At 39.0% G+C, this 17,475-nt stretch overlaps 1 protein-coding gene across 1 annotated transcript in view; it reads left to right on the forward strand.

The window, feature by feature from the left end:
• The window catches only part of LOC143807646 (uncharacterized), a 1,106,746-nt gene that overhangs the window by 78,535 nt on the left and 1,010,736 nt on the right, over window positions 1–17,475 (forward strand). The window contains exon 2 of the mRNA XM_077289447.1: window positions 13,353–13,562. Coding sequence (XP_077145562.1) covers window positions 13,353–13,562 — 210 coding nt within the window. The remainder of the gene's footprint in view (window positions 1–13,352; window positions 13,563–17,475) is intronic.

Here is a 17,475-nt window from a genome sequence, read left to right on the forward strand (position 1 = left end):
CGTCATCTAAGGTCTTTCAAGCACTTGAGAGAACAAAAGGATCTGTAGTCTGAAATTGGATGTATTGGATCCTTCTATTTCTACACAATCTTTGGCTGGACAGTTGGGGGCTCACAGATGCAATAGACTGCCAGCTGATATTGGTGTGATCGGCCAACGTTAGTCTAATGTATATGGTTTGTCTACAATTTTATACTGAGGCTTTTTTGTTGACACATTCTGTATGAATTAAACAGAAAAAATAGTGTTTTATTGGATGCAATGTGTATGGAGCTTTTCTTCCCTACAACTTTGTTGTCATTTCTTAATTATGGTAATTAGTTTCACTTTTCAACCTGTACTGGAAAAATGACTGCTGACTGATTGCTACAGGGGGTAATAATAAATCCACTTTGTCCTGCTGAGTTCACTCTGTGCTAGAGAGGACGTAAAGTGTCGCAGGACTGTGGTTCATCAGCCATGTCGGCAGTCTGTAGTTGCCTGACCCTTAAAACCGCATCATACATGCTGGAGTCTTAATTGCTTCTTCTGATTCGCAGGCCCTGAGTGAGGTCCATTTTGTGGCACTATGGGAGCATAACATTGTGCCAAGCCTACAAATCAGAAGAGGCACCAGGGATTCCAGCGTGTAAGAGGCAGCTCATAGGGCTCTAGCTCAGGGTGAACACAAATTACTGATGTGGCCGCTGCACCAGCGTCCTGTGAATCTTTTTGATGATGTCTACTGCGATGCTCTGAGGCTTTGGTTTGCAATATATTTGTCTTTTACCATATGTTTATGGAAGCTTTCATTGAATTATTTTTGTATATATACATAATTCATAATAGTTATTATACAGGGATTAGAGGCCCTTCTGCAAGCCCAAGCAGTATGACATAGATCACGTTCAAAGGAGGCTCTTTTCTTGTGTCACCCTGTGATTGGAATGATGTGTTCCTTTTTAGAAGAGAGTCTTCAGTAGCTTTATTTATAATACAGCTATTTGTTCCAGCTTTTACAGAACATGATAATTCATATGTTGCAAACCTTTCTTATGAAGAAGATGACAATGTTTTATGTCATTCAATGAAAGAATCTCACCTTACACTTCAAAATGTTTTATAGCAGTTTGTATATTATAAAGAATACCGTTCCATCCATTGTATAATATTAAAGTGTTACTGTTGTTTTATGTGACTTTTCAGAATAAAATGTATGAGGAATAACTCCAATTTTGGTCTTTATATGACGTGTATCCTGTAATTTCCCCTAGTTTTACCCACTTTCCATCTCTGAATCTGCGAGTTGAGACTTGATGCTATGATATCTCCCATCATACACATTTTTTTTCTTCTGAAAAACAGAGATAGATCCAACAGCATGGAAGATATTATGCCACAGTACTGAACTGTGTTGCTGTGAATCTAGCACAGATGTGAAATACATCTGCTGAAAGCTGCAGTATTATCTGCCTGTGTCTGCCTAATTTTCAACTGTGTTTGTTGAGTGCTCTCACTCATAATCTCTCCTTCCCTCTCTATAGAGTTTATTAGGCTTTGAAACCTGACAGTTCACTGTGCTAGCAGTCAGTCTTCACCAAGACTGATCTGCGCTTTTTTTAGGATGAACGATAAGTTTACAAGACACAGAGAAAGAAGAAAAAGTTGCTCATTAGCAAAGACAAGATATATTACAAAGTTTCTTAGGCTCACCTGTACTGTCAATTTATGCAAAGGTTGTTGACATTAACCCCTTCATGACCGTGGGATTTTTTGTTTTTCCGTGTTCGTTTTTCACTCCTCTCCTTCCCAGAGCCATAACTTTTTTATTTTTAAGTCAATTTGGCCATGTGAGGGCTTATTTTTTGCGTGGCGAGTTGTACTTTTGAACGACATCTGACCTGCCATGATTCTCCAGGTCATTACGAGTTCATAGACACCTAACATGACTAGGTTATTTTTTACCTAAGTGGTGAAAAAAAATTCCAAACTTTGCTAAAAAATCAAAAATAAAAAAAAAAATTGCGCCATTTTCCGATACTCGTAGTGTCTCCATTTTTCATGATCTGGGGTTGGTTGAGGGCTTATTTTTTGTGTGCCGAGCTGGCGTTTTTAATGATTCCAATTCGGTGCAGATACGTTCTTTTGATCGCCCGTTATTTCATTTTAATGCAATGTTGCGGCGACCAAAAAAACATAATTCTGTCATTTCGATTTTTTTTTCTCGTTACGCCGTTTAGCGATCAGGTTATTGCTTTTTTTATTGATAGATCGGGCGATTCTGAACATGGCAATACCAAATATGTGTAGGTTTGATATTTTATTATTGATTTATTTTGATTGTTGCGAAAGGGGGGTGATTTAAACTTTTATATTTTTTTTATTTTTTTCACATTTTTTTAAACTTTTTTTTAACTTTTGCCATGCTTCAATAGCCTCCATGGGAGGCTAGAAGCAGGCACAACACGATTGGCTCTGCTACATAACAGCGATCATCAGATCGCTGCTATGCAGCAGAAATGCAGGTGTGCTACCGGCGATCAGTAACCATAGAGGTCTCAAGGACCTCTATGGTTACTGTCCTGACACATCGCCGACCCCCGATCATGTGACAGGGTCGGCGATGACGTCATTTCCGGCCGCCCGGCCGGATGCGGTAGTTAAATGCCGCTGTCTGAATTTGACAGCGGCATTTAACTAGTTAATAGCGGCGGGTGAATCATGATTTCACCCGCCGCTATTGCGGGCACATGACCCGGCTATGATGCGGGCTCACCGCGGAGCCCTGCATCAAAGCAGGGGAGCCAACATCGGACGGGATAGTACGTCCGATGTCGGTAAGGGGTTAATGTGGCCAATTTAGAATATTTGAAGTTATTTATAGGAAGCCTGACAGCTGGTTTATGCTGCCCAAACTGCAGCATGAATTAGAGACTGGCTGTGTTACTGCAGCTATGTAAGTTTTGTTCTGAAACACTCCAGCATTTGAGGTCCTTGGGGACTTCTCAACTGCCCACTACCCTACACTGACAGGTTTCTACTTATTAGTCAAAGGAAGAGGCAGGGAGAAGCCACCAGGGACTTGCCTTGGAAAAGTCATCTCCATCACTTTGTCTTCAGCCAGCTATTCAAAGTATGTTTTCTCTGAAATACCAGAGTGTTTCAGAGTTTCAGAAAAATACATGGCTGCAATAATGGAATAATTTATGATTTGGCTGCCCATTGCTCAAACAAGTTCCTTTTAGGGGAGATCTGCAATGTTAAAAAATGATATTTAGCTATATAGTGGTAAGCTTCTGGTAAATAAAGTATAAATCATGCTTGCTAGTGTAACGAACAGAGGCTACAAGGAGCAAAGTAAGTTGTATTCTCTCTACAGCTGCGTTGAGCTATAGGTACAATCACTCTTTTGCACATTTATTGACAGCCAGCTCTACAGCATATGTGTACAATCTATCACTTAATCAATGTGCAAGGGAGTGATTACAGCGCTCACTGTGTAGTGAACAGTGACTGTTTCGACCACCTACACTGCCCCAATGACTTCAATCTAGCAGCTGTAGAGAGAATATAACTTAATTTCCATCCTGTAACCATGCTTTCATTGTAGAGGTTCCACTCACTCAGCTGCAGTTGAGGTAGGCACAGGAGGCAGTTTTCATAAAAATGTCTAGTCAGGTTTATGTCCCTTTATAACCCTGCTTAAAACCTTCCTCTTGTGTTAGGGTCGTGACCGACCCATTTTAGGTTTTAAATGCATACAAATTCTACATACATTTGTTTATTGTATCAAGACTTTTTGACTTTTTCAGAAACTTATTTTTAAACAAAATACAATAAAATAAAACTATTTTACTAAATTGTAAAATGCTCTTATTAAAATTATAACATTTGTGTTGTTGGGGTCAATTTCGACCCGGGTCTAATATAAGAGTAAAAAAAAACAATAATAAGTCCCAAAACTGAACTCATAAACACAATATAAACCAACAACCCACAGCCAGCTCTACCTCCAACAACTTGAGTTAGGGACATGTCCTGGCATGTATGGCCAAATCAGCTTGGAGTTGGTACTTTGCAGAGTATACATCTCCAGTTCTCTTGAGGTTCATTTGACAATATTTTTATATTGAAAATGAAGGGTATGCTCTCAAATGAAAGGCCCAGGGGCCACAACAAAAATATTAAAATCAATCCTTCCATGGATGAGAAACCCTAACAAGGTAACTAAGAGGTAAGAAACAAACTGGATCATAAATAACTGTTTTTAGGGTATCCTAGGGGTGATTTAAGACACATAGACACACAGTTAACATAAGAAAGAGTAACAGAAAGCTAACACTAGAGGAAGGTAAGCATAAGCAAACAAAAGAGGACCTTCTCCGGCACAAAGTAAAAGCAAACAGAATAAATAAACAGTCTACATAGCACTGCAGTTTTGTCCGCTCAGGTTAGTGTCTTTCCAGCAAACACACTGTAGGCCTCCACCACCTATTAGGTGTCAGGCTGCTGCCATGCAGGTAAAAGCTAGCTCCACTAGGTGGCAAAAGAGTGGAGAGAGGTCATGCACACAGATGAAGCAGACCTGCCTTGCAGCAGCGAAGCTACCACTAGGTGGCAGCAGGCAAGTCAAACAAGCCAGGTAAAATCCAAAACTGTAACGAAGTACCAAAGGAATAAGCAACCTCAGGGTAAGAGACAAGCCAGGGGATCATTAACGGTCAGCAGCGGATATGCCAAAGACAAGAGACTAAAGCAGGTCAGAATGCAAGCTGAATTCATGTACCAAGAAGCCCAGACACACTGGGGACACACTGAGACAGGACAGGGAGCAGAGCGTAACACAGACACGGGTCGAGTCCGGAATAACAGCAGAACAAGTCAGGGTGTAACAGAGTCATAAACTCACACCGTAGGCAGAACTATAACTGACGTGGTCTGCAGGAAACAGCAGAGATAAATAGCAAAACCTGAGACCAGATTGAGGCTGAGAAACGTTAACCCCTTACATGATCAGACCGGAAAAGGGAAGACAGGACTCAAAACCTGGTCTGGATCATGACATTAGGTAGGCGTAAACTTGCTCTATGATTCATTCCACTTTCTGGAATTAGTCATAGTAAATTTATGCTATTGATGGTCCTGCATAATCTGCTAAACTTCACTCATTTTTTTAACCACTTCCCACAAAAGGACTTTGTATTAACATCTTATGAAGAAGTCCTCATCTGTGGAAATATGAAGGGGCTCATGATCTGAGCACTCTTCACTCATTGCAGATATCTTCTTTATGATATGTTGGAACATGTTAAGTGTCCTTTTTACTGACATTTCTTAATTGAGCACAAAGGGGCCAAGAGACAGCAGCAGCTTCTCATATCTTTATACAGTATGTGTTGTGCCTGCACCCAACACCTTTAGGTGAGTGCTACCATCGATTATACCTATCCCTTACTAGATTGTACTATATATATCCTAAGGGGGCAAAATATTAGGGAGTGCGTCTATTTTTCCCTATAAAAAAAACTATTTTGAATACAAGATAAAAATGTCTTATACTAAGTAAAATATAAAATAAACTTAAATGTGTAAAATAATTGAAAAATATGATCCAATTAACACAAGATAAACTGCTATATTTGCTAAATATTCTAGGTATCTTCAACCCCTCATTTTCTTGTCAAACGTATATTTTTCATACACACGTCAAGTTTCCCTTTGGGTTGATTGTTAGCAGTTTAGCATTTTGCAATCACAGCTGTTCATGTTAGCACCCAGCCCATAAATCTATCTCACAGTACAGTACTTTGGTTTCATTACGGTTTCAAAAGACAAGATTTTCAACTACACAGAAATAGATTCCGACATGGAGGAGGATTGTGACAAAACAAGAAGCAATTAGATTGAACTGTAAAGCATTTTCATTACAGTCTTGGCAAGGAGATTACATAGGGATAGGGCAAAAAGTTTCAGGCGTAAAATATTTATTTATATAAAGTCTAATTATTTGGATCACATATCTTGTTTACAACCCAGCTATATTGCTATTTGTTGAACTGGCATCATGCCGAATAATATTTATGTAACAATTTTAATTAAGAATATTCCATCTTGACAATTTTTGTCAGAGAGAACTAGCAAATTTACTAAGCAATATGTTGTATTTCCAAATGATGCCAAGAATTTAATCAATGCCCAAGTGTTCATTTTTGTCAATTTAAGTAATTTTTATGTTCTAAAGTATAGGTACAAAGATACCATCATCAATTTAACTTTTAACTTTTTTCAGATTACTTTATATTTTATTGTAATTGCATTATGAATAAGTTCAATTTTGCCATCCTATGCATTTGCTATATTTAAAAATGTTTAGTCATCTTTATACATAAAAACCGTCTATAAACATGCATTGTACATTAGAGGCAACCTGTCAGCAGGAATGTGCACAGTAACCTACAGACAGTGCCAGCTCGGCACCATTTTACTGATTACAATGATACCTTGGTTGATGAAATCCATCTTAGGGTATGTGCACACGTCAGAATTTCTTGCAGAAATTTCCTGAAGAAAACTGGAAATTTTCTGCAAGAAATCCGCATTTTTTTTTTTGCGTTTTTTTCGCGGTTTTTTAGCATTTTGCAAGTGTAATTAGCTTGCAGAATGCTAAAGTTTTCAAGCGATCTGTAGCATCGCTTGGAAAACTGACTGACAGGTTGGTCACACTTGTCAAACATAGTGTTTGACAAGTGTGACCAACTTTTTACTATAGATGCTGCTTATGCAGCATCTATAGTAAAAGATAGAATGTTTAAAAATAATAAAAAAAAATAAAAAAAATGGTTATACTCACCCTCTGCAGACAGCCGATATCCTCAGTGGCGTCTGTTCCTATAGATGGTGTGGTTCAGGACCTTCGATGACATCGCGGTCACGTGAGCGGTCACATGAGCGGTCTCGCGACCAATCACAAGACAGCGATGTCATCACAGGTCCTTCACCACACCATCTATAGGAACCGAAGCGGCAGCATGCAGCGGTGAGAGGCGGGAACACTCCGGGGGCCATCAAAGGTGAGTATATCACTATTTTTTATTTTAATTCTTTTTTTTGACCAATTATATGGTGCCCAGTCCGTGGAGGAGAGTCTCCTCTCCTCCACCCTGGGTACCAACCGCACATAATCTGCTTAATTCCCGCATGGTGGGCACAGCCCCGTGCGGAAAGTAAGCAGATCAATGCACTCCTAGGTGTGCGGAATCCCCGCAATTCCGCAAATTTAATGAACATGTTGCTTTTTTTTCCGCGATGCGATTTTTTCGTGGAAAAAAATGCAGCATGTGCACAAAATATGCGGAATACACTGAAAATAATGGGAGGCATATGTAAGCGTTTTTTCACGTTTTATCACGTTTTTATAGCAAAAAAACGCGAAAAAAACACGAAAAATTCTGAACGTGTGCACATGGCCTTATGGTTGTTGTTTAATCTTTATTTTCAGTTTTGAGTTAATGATATGCTTGTGCTCCGGGGTGACCTGTGGGGGTCTGCATGTGGTGCTCTGATTAGGTATTCATAATGATGAGTGCTGACAGCTCACCAATCACCAACAGCTGCTACAACGCAGGCTTGGTGGCACCATCTTGGACAAGGATTTTTTTTTTCTCTAGCAAAATGGTGCCTCCATTCTTTTTAGTATGTATATACAATATTCATTATATTAACTAGGGGGCACGTCAGTGAGTGGGTTAATGAATAGCTAATCAAACCACAACAATGAAGACCCTCCCACAGGCCGCCCACGAGCATATCATTAACTCAAAACTGAAAATAAAGATTAAACAACAACCACAAGACGGATTTCATCAACCAAGGTATCATTTTATTCAGTATAATGGCACCGACCTGACAGTGTCTGTAGGTTACTGTGCACAATCCTGCTGACAGGTTCCCTTTAAGTCAGACACAAGAGTATCTGCCCCTCAAACATTCAATATGCAAATAGCATCTACACAGGAAGAGAACATCCATCTAATGCCATCTGTAGCATGTTGCAATCATACAAGTCAAAACTTACTTTTTTAAAGGGCCTTGCCACGTGGCTTAGAATAAGAAGCCAAAACAAAAACTCAATTTAAAGAGGGAGAACTGGTTGCCTGGGTAAAAGGTCTTTGACAGGTGGTCTAAGGGATAACATTTCTTCTTTATCAAGAGTGCCAAGTGAGACCTGCAGTGAATGTAATGCTTCCTTAGGAAATTAAATACACAAATAGCCTCTTTACAGAGGAAGAGAGTAGTGTAAATAATGCCATCTGCAATAGCAATCCTAAAAATCAATACACAGTGCTTTAAGAGCCTTGGCACATGAATTAGAAAAATCTTATAAGCCAGTCTATCTGCTGCACACTGAAGAGTTGCAAAACCTCAAAACTCATGTCTGCAAATAAAGGTTCTGGTTTGATTGTATCTCCTAAGTCATGGCAGAGTTAGGGTACCGTCACACAGTGCAATTTTGATCGCTACAACGGCACGATTCGTGACGTTCCAGCGATGCATTTACGATATCGCTGTGTCTGACACGCTACTGCGATCCGGATCCCCGCTGAGAATCGTACGTCGTAGCAGATCGTTTGAAACTTTCTTTTGTCGTCTAGTGTCCCGCTGTGGTGGCATGATTGCATTGTGTGACACAGGTTGTATACGATGTGCGCACAGTAACCAACGGCTTCTACATCGCAAATACGTCATGAAATTATCGCTCCAGCGCTGTGTATTGCAACGTGTGACCGCAGTATACGACGCTGGAGCGATACTTATACGACGCTGCAACGTCACGAATCGTGAAAATGGCACTGTGTGACGGTACCCTTAGTTAAAAAGGACCTGCTACAAGGTCAAAGTGGCCATTCTTTTCTCCAACTTTCTCCTGCTGATCCTTGAGTATTCCACTGAGTATTTTTTAATCCATCATATATTTCCATAAAAATAGGCTTGTTTATGTAGTGTGCTCAATATCCTAATTATTATGGTAGTATTTTTGCAAGCATTTAATTAATAAATTATATAGAGGAGGACAATTTTATATTACAAGATGATTTATGTAAAATAGAAGCTTGGGCTGATAAATGGCAAATGAGCTTTAATGGGGATAAATGTAAGGTCATGCACTTGGGTTGAAGTAATAAGACGTATAATTATGTGCTTAATTCTAAAACTCTGGGCAAAACCATCAATGAAAAAGACCTGGGTGTATGGGTGGATGACAAATTCATATTCAGTGGCCAGTGTCAGGCAGCTGCTACAAAGGGAAATAAAATAATAGGATGCATTAAAAGAGTCATAGATGCTCATGAGGAGAACATAATTTTACCTCTATACAAGTCACTAGTTCAACCACACTTAGAATACTGTGCACAGTTCTGGTCTCCCGTGTATAAGAAAGACATAGATGAACTAGAGCGGGTGCAGAGAAGAGCGACCAAGGTTATTAGAGGACTGGGGGGTCTTCAATACCAAGATAGGTTATTACACTTGGGGCTATTTAGTTTGGAAAAACGAAGGCTAAGTGGTGACCTTATTATCTACTATATAATTGTCTAAGGATCACTTCTGTCTGTCTGTCTGTCTTTCTGTCTGTCTGTCACAGATATTCATTGGTCGTGGCCTCTGTCTGTCATGGAAATCCAAGTCGCTGATTGGTCACGGCAAAACGCCCACGACCATTTCCACGACCAATCAGCAACAGGCACAGTCCGGCGGCAACATGGCCGCTCCTTCCTTCCCGCAGTCAGTGCCCGCTCCATACTCCCCTCCAGTCAGTGCTCACACAGGGTTAATGCCAGCATAAATGGACCGCGGTGTAACGCACTCCATTAACGCAGCTATTAACCCTGTGTGACCAATTTTTTACTTTTGATGATGCCAATCAATAGTAAAAAGATCTGTTACAAATAATAATAATAAAAAAATGGTTATTCTCACCCTCCGTCATGGTGCGGTGTCCTCGGCAGTGCAAGCGGCAGGTTCCGGTGCCAAGGATGCTATGCGAGAAGGACCTGCCATGACGTCACGATCACGTGACCGCGACGTCATCACAGGTCCTGCGTTCATACCAACCCGGGGACCGGAAGCTGCCGCGTGCACCATACACAGGCGCCAGGACTTCATCGGCACTTCGGAAGGTGAGTATATGTTTATTTTTTATTTTACATCACTGGGCAATATACTAAGTTACTGGGCAATATACTACGTGGCTGGGCAATATACTACGTCGATGGGCAATATACTACGTTACTGGGCAATATACTACGTGGCTGAGCAATATACTATGTCACTGGGCAATATACTACATCGCTGGGCAATATACTACATGGCTGGGCAATATACTGTGTGGCTGGGCAATATACTACATGGCTGGGCAATACACTACGTGGGCTGTGCAATATACTACGTGACTGGGCAATATACTATGTGGGCTGTGCAATATACTACGTGACTGGGCATCATACTATGTCGCTGGGCACTATACTACGTCACTGGGGAATATACTATGTCGCTGGGCAATATACTACGTGGCTGGGCAATATACTACGTCACTAGGCAATATACTACGTGGCTGGGCAATATACTACGCGGCTGGGCAATATACTACGCGGCTGGGCAATATGCTATGTCACTGGGCAATATACTACGTGACTGGGCAATATACTACGTGGCTGGGCAATATATTATGTCACTGGGCAATACACTATGTGGCTGGGCAATATACTACATCACTGGGCAATATACTATGTGACTGGGCAATATACTACGTGGCTGGGCAATATATTATGTCACTGGGCAATATACTATGTGGCTGGGCAATATATTATGTCACTGGGCAATATACTATGTGACTGGGCAATATACTATGTGGCTGGGCAATATACTACATGGCTGGGCAACATACTACATGGCTGGGCAATATACTACGTGGCTGGGCAATATACTACATGGGCTGTGCAATATACTACATGGACAAGCATATTCTAGAATACCCGATGCGTTAGAATTGGGCCACCATCTAGTAATGTATAAATACATGAGGGGACGGTACAAAGACCTTTCTGATGATCTTTTTAATCGTATACCTGAGACAGGGACAAGGGGGCATCCTCTATGTCTGGAGGAAAGAAGATTTAAGCATAATAACAGATGCAGATTCTTTACTGTAAGAGCAGTGAGACTATGGAACTCTCTGCCGTAGGATGTTGTAATGAGTGATTCATTACTTAAATTTAAGAGGGGACTGGATGCCTTTCTTGAAAAGTATAATGTTACAGGGTATATACACTAGATTCCTTGATAGGGCGTTGATCCAGGGAACTAGTCTGACTGCCGTATGTGGGGTCGGGAAGGAATTTTTTCCCCAATGTGGAGCTTGCTCTTTGCCACATGGAGTTTTTTTTTGCCTTCCTCTGGATCAACATATTAGGGCATGTTAGGTTAGGCTATGGGTTGAACTAGATGGACTTAAAGTTTTCCTTCAACGTTAATAACTATGTTACTATGTTACTATGTTACCTGCTGAACAAGCAGTTTGCGTGTTGGTTGCGTTATCATTATTGCATTCTAACCTGGAATACGCAGCTCAGCTCAGGGCACTAGTTCATAGAAAGGATGGAAAGGTACAAAGAGGTCTCAAAACTAATAACGGGCATAGAGGATATGAGTCACAAGGAAAGATTTAAAAAAAGAGATATACTTAGTACTGAGAAGCAATATATAAGGGAGGGACATGATTAACTTGTACAAGCACATAAATGTTTGTGCATCTGCATCTTTTTATTTCCCTCATTTGAACGTGATGAACATTTGTCTTTTTTCAGCCATTTTAGCTGAACCATATTTACATGGGCCAATAAAAGGGAACAGTTGTTCTTACAAACACTGGTTCACCGATTTTTGCATCAGTAGAGATGTAGTAATACTGGGTAGTTAGATAAATCTAGAATTATATTGTTCTCTTATCCTTTCCATGCCCATTGATATAGTTTAATTTAAGATAAACATTTGTTTTCTGACAGCTATTATTGCTGCTTTCAACTTTTAGATGAGTGCTTGACTTTGTGCTGGGTGGGAGATAAGTCAGACATTTCTGTTGTTATTTTAGACCTCACTAACACATCTTATTTTTCCACATGCGAGAAAAACTGACTGAATATTCTGATCAGACTTTAATGAGAGTGTGGGCCAGGGGTCATTCATTTTTCTCATATGTGGAGAAATAAAAGAAATTCTACACTTTCTCCATTGTCACAGTCAGTGAAAATTAGACCACACACAGATGTCATCCTAGTGCATTCCAATGTTTTCACAGAACCATTGACTTGCATTCTTGATTTTGATCTGACCCTCAAATAAAATTTGGACACGTCTCTGTGATTTTCCATGGACCTCTTTAGTCCACAAAAAATCACAGACATGTAAATGGCTTTGTAGACTATCAAAGGCACGAAGGCTATCTGTAAAAAATATGGCTAGTACTCGAATGTGAAAATCAAATGTTTGAATGAGCCCTTATTTTGAGTGAAAGATCTGACATTTAAATATATAACTTGTTGGACCCATTTTCCTTTGAAGTCAGTTGTAGGATGACTGGAAACCTCCAAATTGATAGTACATTTTATCAAAACCATTGGGAGTCTTATCCCTGTAACTCACATAAATGTGCTTCAAAAAGACCATGAATTAGATAAAAGTATTAAAAATAACATGGAAGCTTACAATGCCTGAACAATTATTATCTGTATATCTGCCAGATTGATCAAAACTTTCTGTATGCAAAAATACTAATTATAGTAAAGCCCCTCTTGTAACCGGCATTAGCAGCAAAGGTAAACTCTAGTATCTGTGATTTATATTTTCATTGTCTGTATTTGTAGAATTAATGCATTTTTAAGCTACTTTACTGTTTGCTGCTTAGAAGCTATCAATAAGTTACTGTTCACAAACCAGTCATTTTTTATGTGCTTCAGTTATGGGGGTATTGAGTTAAAAATATAGTATTTTAGCTCGTTAGTAAATAAGTTATTAAAGTTAACTATCACACATCTCCATGTAGCCCCAGTCAGATGTGGACATAAACCAGAAAGAAGACCTACTGGAACATTTGGCTCTTGTAGACCAGTTTATTAGGATGTAAATTTTTAATATGGTCACTAATTATTGCGTGTAGTTACTGTAGATGTTGGTAAGCCATTGAGACCTATCAGTGTCCAATAATTTTGTAGAATAGATTTTAATTTTCCTTTATTATTGTCATTGCTTGTTTTTATAGTGCTCATGTTGAAACATTTTACATTTTAAGTCCTTCACATGTGTCATATGTCTCACAGGTCGTTCATCTACCACTACAACAACGGTTTTAGATGGTAAAAATGGAACTGTCCACAAACCAACACTGAAGTTGACAAAATCAGTCTCACAAGACCTCAAGACAACTTTCAGCTCCCCAGCTGCATGGATTCTTGTGGTTGCCCTCATAGTGACGTGGTCTGCAGTTGCTATTGTAATTTTCGATTTAGTGGATTACAAAAACTTTGCAGGTAGGTTAACGTGTTGACATACAGTATAATATTAACTGATATAAAATGTTAAAAACTATGAATGGTGAAAAACACATGTAATAATAAATAATTAAGTGTAACATATTTTCCACCTATATATTTATTAAATGTTCTCTGAGGCACAAGTAGCCTCCTAGAAAATATTAGTAATAAGTCTATTAGCATTGTGGATTTGGTGTACAATGCAGACTTTTTTGAACTCAGTTTATTTTTCTTCTCAATTGCTAGCTCTTGATAGTTGGATGTAGACCAATCTTACCGACCTTGCTTTTTGGCTAAAGGCAGCATTGCCACCCCCATGCTTCCCACCAGTCTTTATTTACATGGCTAGCACCAATTACGTCATATATGCTCTTTTCTATGCTCTTTTCTATTTTATCATGCTGCCTGTTTCTGGCCAAATGTTTTGTCATATAAGTAAAACCCTTTGGCATTACCTTTCCCTATTATTCTGTCTAGCTCTTATATGTGCAAACCTTTTTCTTCTTCACCTTTCTTATGTACAGACCACTAATTTCCCAGCTTCTATACATGGAGACCATCCCTTCCTCAATCCTCCTTTGAGCTCATCTGTCTTTTTCCCCGCTCATCATATCCCCAGTTTCTGCTATGTGCTAAACATTTTCTTCCACAGTTCTACCATGTGCTAGAACTTTCCTTCTACATCTCTGCTATGTGATAGATCATCCTTTCCCCAGCTTCCCAACAGTATAAGCTAGGGTATCCCTTTTACATTTCCCTTACATTATGTGTAGACCCTTTCTTCTTCAAATTTCCTATATATCCGGCCATTACTTCTTCAGCTTGCCTGTGTGCTATACCATTTCTTCTCGAGCTTTCCTATGTGCCTGGCTATTCATATTAAATCTGTACTTTGTGCTAGACCATTCCTTTACCAGGTCTCTTATGTGCCAGACTATTATTTCCTCAATGTTTTATTTTTTTGCAATACTACTCTTTCCCAAACTCTCATTTGTGCATGATAAATCAGCCTACACCCAGTGCAGCATCAAAATTTTTTAGAGCCACTTTGACTTGTTCAAATCCACAGTTTTGAGAAGCTCAGGGGTTAAGGTATTTCTCCAGTGAAAGCAAGTCATTACAATTCCCATGTCAGGTGATAAGTTATTGATCGGTGGGGGTCTGACCCCTGGGATCTGCACCAATCACAGCATAGGGAAATCTTATTTCTGTTGGAATGGAGCAGCAGAGCACATGCTTAACTTCCACTCTATTTAACCTCTATGGGGTTGAAGAACATGGTGATTTGGCAGCCCCATAGAGAATGGAAAGACCAATGGTGGAAATATGCACTGGTACTCTATTATAGCAGGAACAAAAGTGCCCCGTTGAGGCCAATTGGTTTGAGTTCCAGTGGTTTGACCCCCACCAATCAATAAGTTTAGAACCTATCCTTTAGATAGGTGAAAACTTGTTTTCACCACAGAGCCCCTTGAGTGAATAAGATTTCATAAACATATTATATGCCAAAAAACATAATATAACCTATAAAAGCAAGTCAAATGTAAAAGACAATACAGAGGATTTATTTTAAAGTACACAATAATCACTCAAATTTTAGTTTTCTTTTTTTTTAAATGTGTCAATGAAGGCTAGCTTTAACATGCCTTTTTCTTTTTATACCCACTACAAAAATTTTCAGAGACATTTAATACACTAGATTGCTAAAATATACAGTAGTGGTCACAAATGTAAAAATTTACAAATACAAATAATCAAGCTAAATAAAAGAGAAAAACAAAACAGATTAACAACTATCACTTTGTAAAATAGTCCAATCAACCTATCAATGATTTGTGACACTAGAACTACAATAATGTATTAATAATCAGTAAATGATACCTCTGCATTACATTGTTTTTATCATTTTATTATTGTAAAATAATTTGATAAAACATAATACTAATTCATAACTATAGCTAATGCCTTCAGTAAAATAAATAAAATTACTTGTACAGAGAAATATCAACCATTTCAAAACATATTTTAATTTCAGACAGCTATCATTTTATAATAAATAGTTAATTACAAAATATAATCTTCAGTTGATTCCCCATTAATCAGCATTACCATTGCTTTAATAGCAGGCTTGTAGTTAATTATACCTATTCATAGGAAAGCTCCTGCCTTTCTCAAATTTGACGGTAGGATTAATTTCAGCAGAAAATGTAATAAAGTTTCTGCCATTCTCATTTCCTTATTCATATTCAGATAATAAAATGTAAATTTGTATTTAGTGCTCACTCTATTTAATGTTTGCTACAAATGCATGCCGTTCATTATTCAATTCCTCATACATCATGTGTTTAATTTGATGGTACTGTAGATATGGAAATCAAGCTAATATAACTACAATGCCATTTATTACCATCAGTAAGCTTTTACCAGCTTAAAGAGAACCTGTCATTGGATTCATGCTGTCCCTACCAATGGCATCAATATTCAGAGCCTGGCTGTGTGACTGTATGATTGCATCCAGGTATGGTTTATTCTAGAACACTGTGGTGTTTCAAAGAAAACAGTTTGAAAGGATGACCAGGGACATAATTAACCTGATGTGGCCCCTTGCTGGCTTTTCTCCTCCAGGAAGAAACTATCAATAAACTGGAGCAAAGCAAGAAGAAGCCAGCTGGGGCCTGCATAGAATTAGTCAGATCTCTCCCTTCCCGGAAGATTTTTCAAACTATGCTTTCTCTGAAATGCAAGAGCATTTTAGAGTAAACCATACCGGCCTGTGTTGGCATAGCCAGGGTCTGATTAATGCTGCCCACAAATTAGGCAGTACAAATCTAAAGAATTTTGATTCTAAAGAAAATTTGATTCGCAGTGAACTTATTGTCCGCAAATTGAATGTCCCTTATTATGCTCTGGGTTTTTTCTTTCTGGAAATAAAAAATTCTTATACTCTCCATATCGTTTGCATGTCAGGCCCCTTTACTCTGCACCATCACCTGTCCAGCCCTCATTGCATCTTCTTATCACCACCACAAGCACACATATCCTGGGCTTCATAAAGCTTGGCCGGTACTTCTGGCCCTAGTGAGGCCCTGTGGAGCTCTGCAAATGTGCGCTTCAGGTTGTGGCGCATGTCATGACATCATGACAGAGTGACCTTATGCGCACTTCTGCAGAAACATCCTAGACTATATCAAAGCCAGAAGTACCCACCTAGCGTGAAGAGGACCAGGTATTTTTACGATTGCATCACCGTAGATGGTGAAAACCAGAAAGCGATTGGAGAATTGAGCCTTAAGTTGAGTAAAGTTTTTTTTTAATCTTTATCTTATGGCTAGTGTTGAGCGATACTTTCCGATATCGGAAAGTATCGGAATCGGAAAGTATCGGCCGATACCGTCACAGTATCGGAATCCAATCCGATACCGATACCCGATCCCAATGCAAGTCAATGGGACGAAAATATCGGAATTAAAATAAACCCTTTATACACTTGTAGGTTCATTCTACATGAAGGAAAACAACTAAGAATAATGTAGGATGTATTGGGGGACGTGGCGGAGACATTAAAGGCACAGAGGTTTAGCCCAATCTAATAGAATAGCAGGATTTTTTTTTTTTTTTTATGACGTTCGGCGTTAGAAAGAATTTGACTATGTTATTTTTTTTTTTTATGTCAGATATTGATGTTTCACTACTTCCACGCCCTTCACCTTCTTTTTTACTTCTCCCACGCTTTCTTCTTCATTATCCTCATCATCAGCTTCTTTGACATCAACTTCTTCACCTTCTTCATCTTCTTCTTCATCTTCTACCTATTATTTTTTGGGTTACATTGTTCATATTCTTTTTATTTTACTATTATCTTCATCATATTCTACTTCTTCATCATATTCTTATTTGTGACAGGCATTCC

This window comes from Ranitomeya variabilis, chromosome 2, assembly GCF_051348905.1.
Source record: "Ranitomeya variabilis isolate aRanVar5 chromosome 2, aRanVar5.hap1, whole genome shotgun sequence".
Taxonomy (NCBI): Eukaryota; Metazoa; Chordata; class Amphibia; order Anura; family Dendrobatidae; genus Ranitomeya; species Ranitomeya variabilis.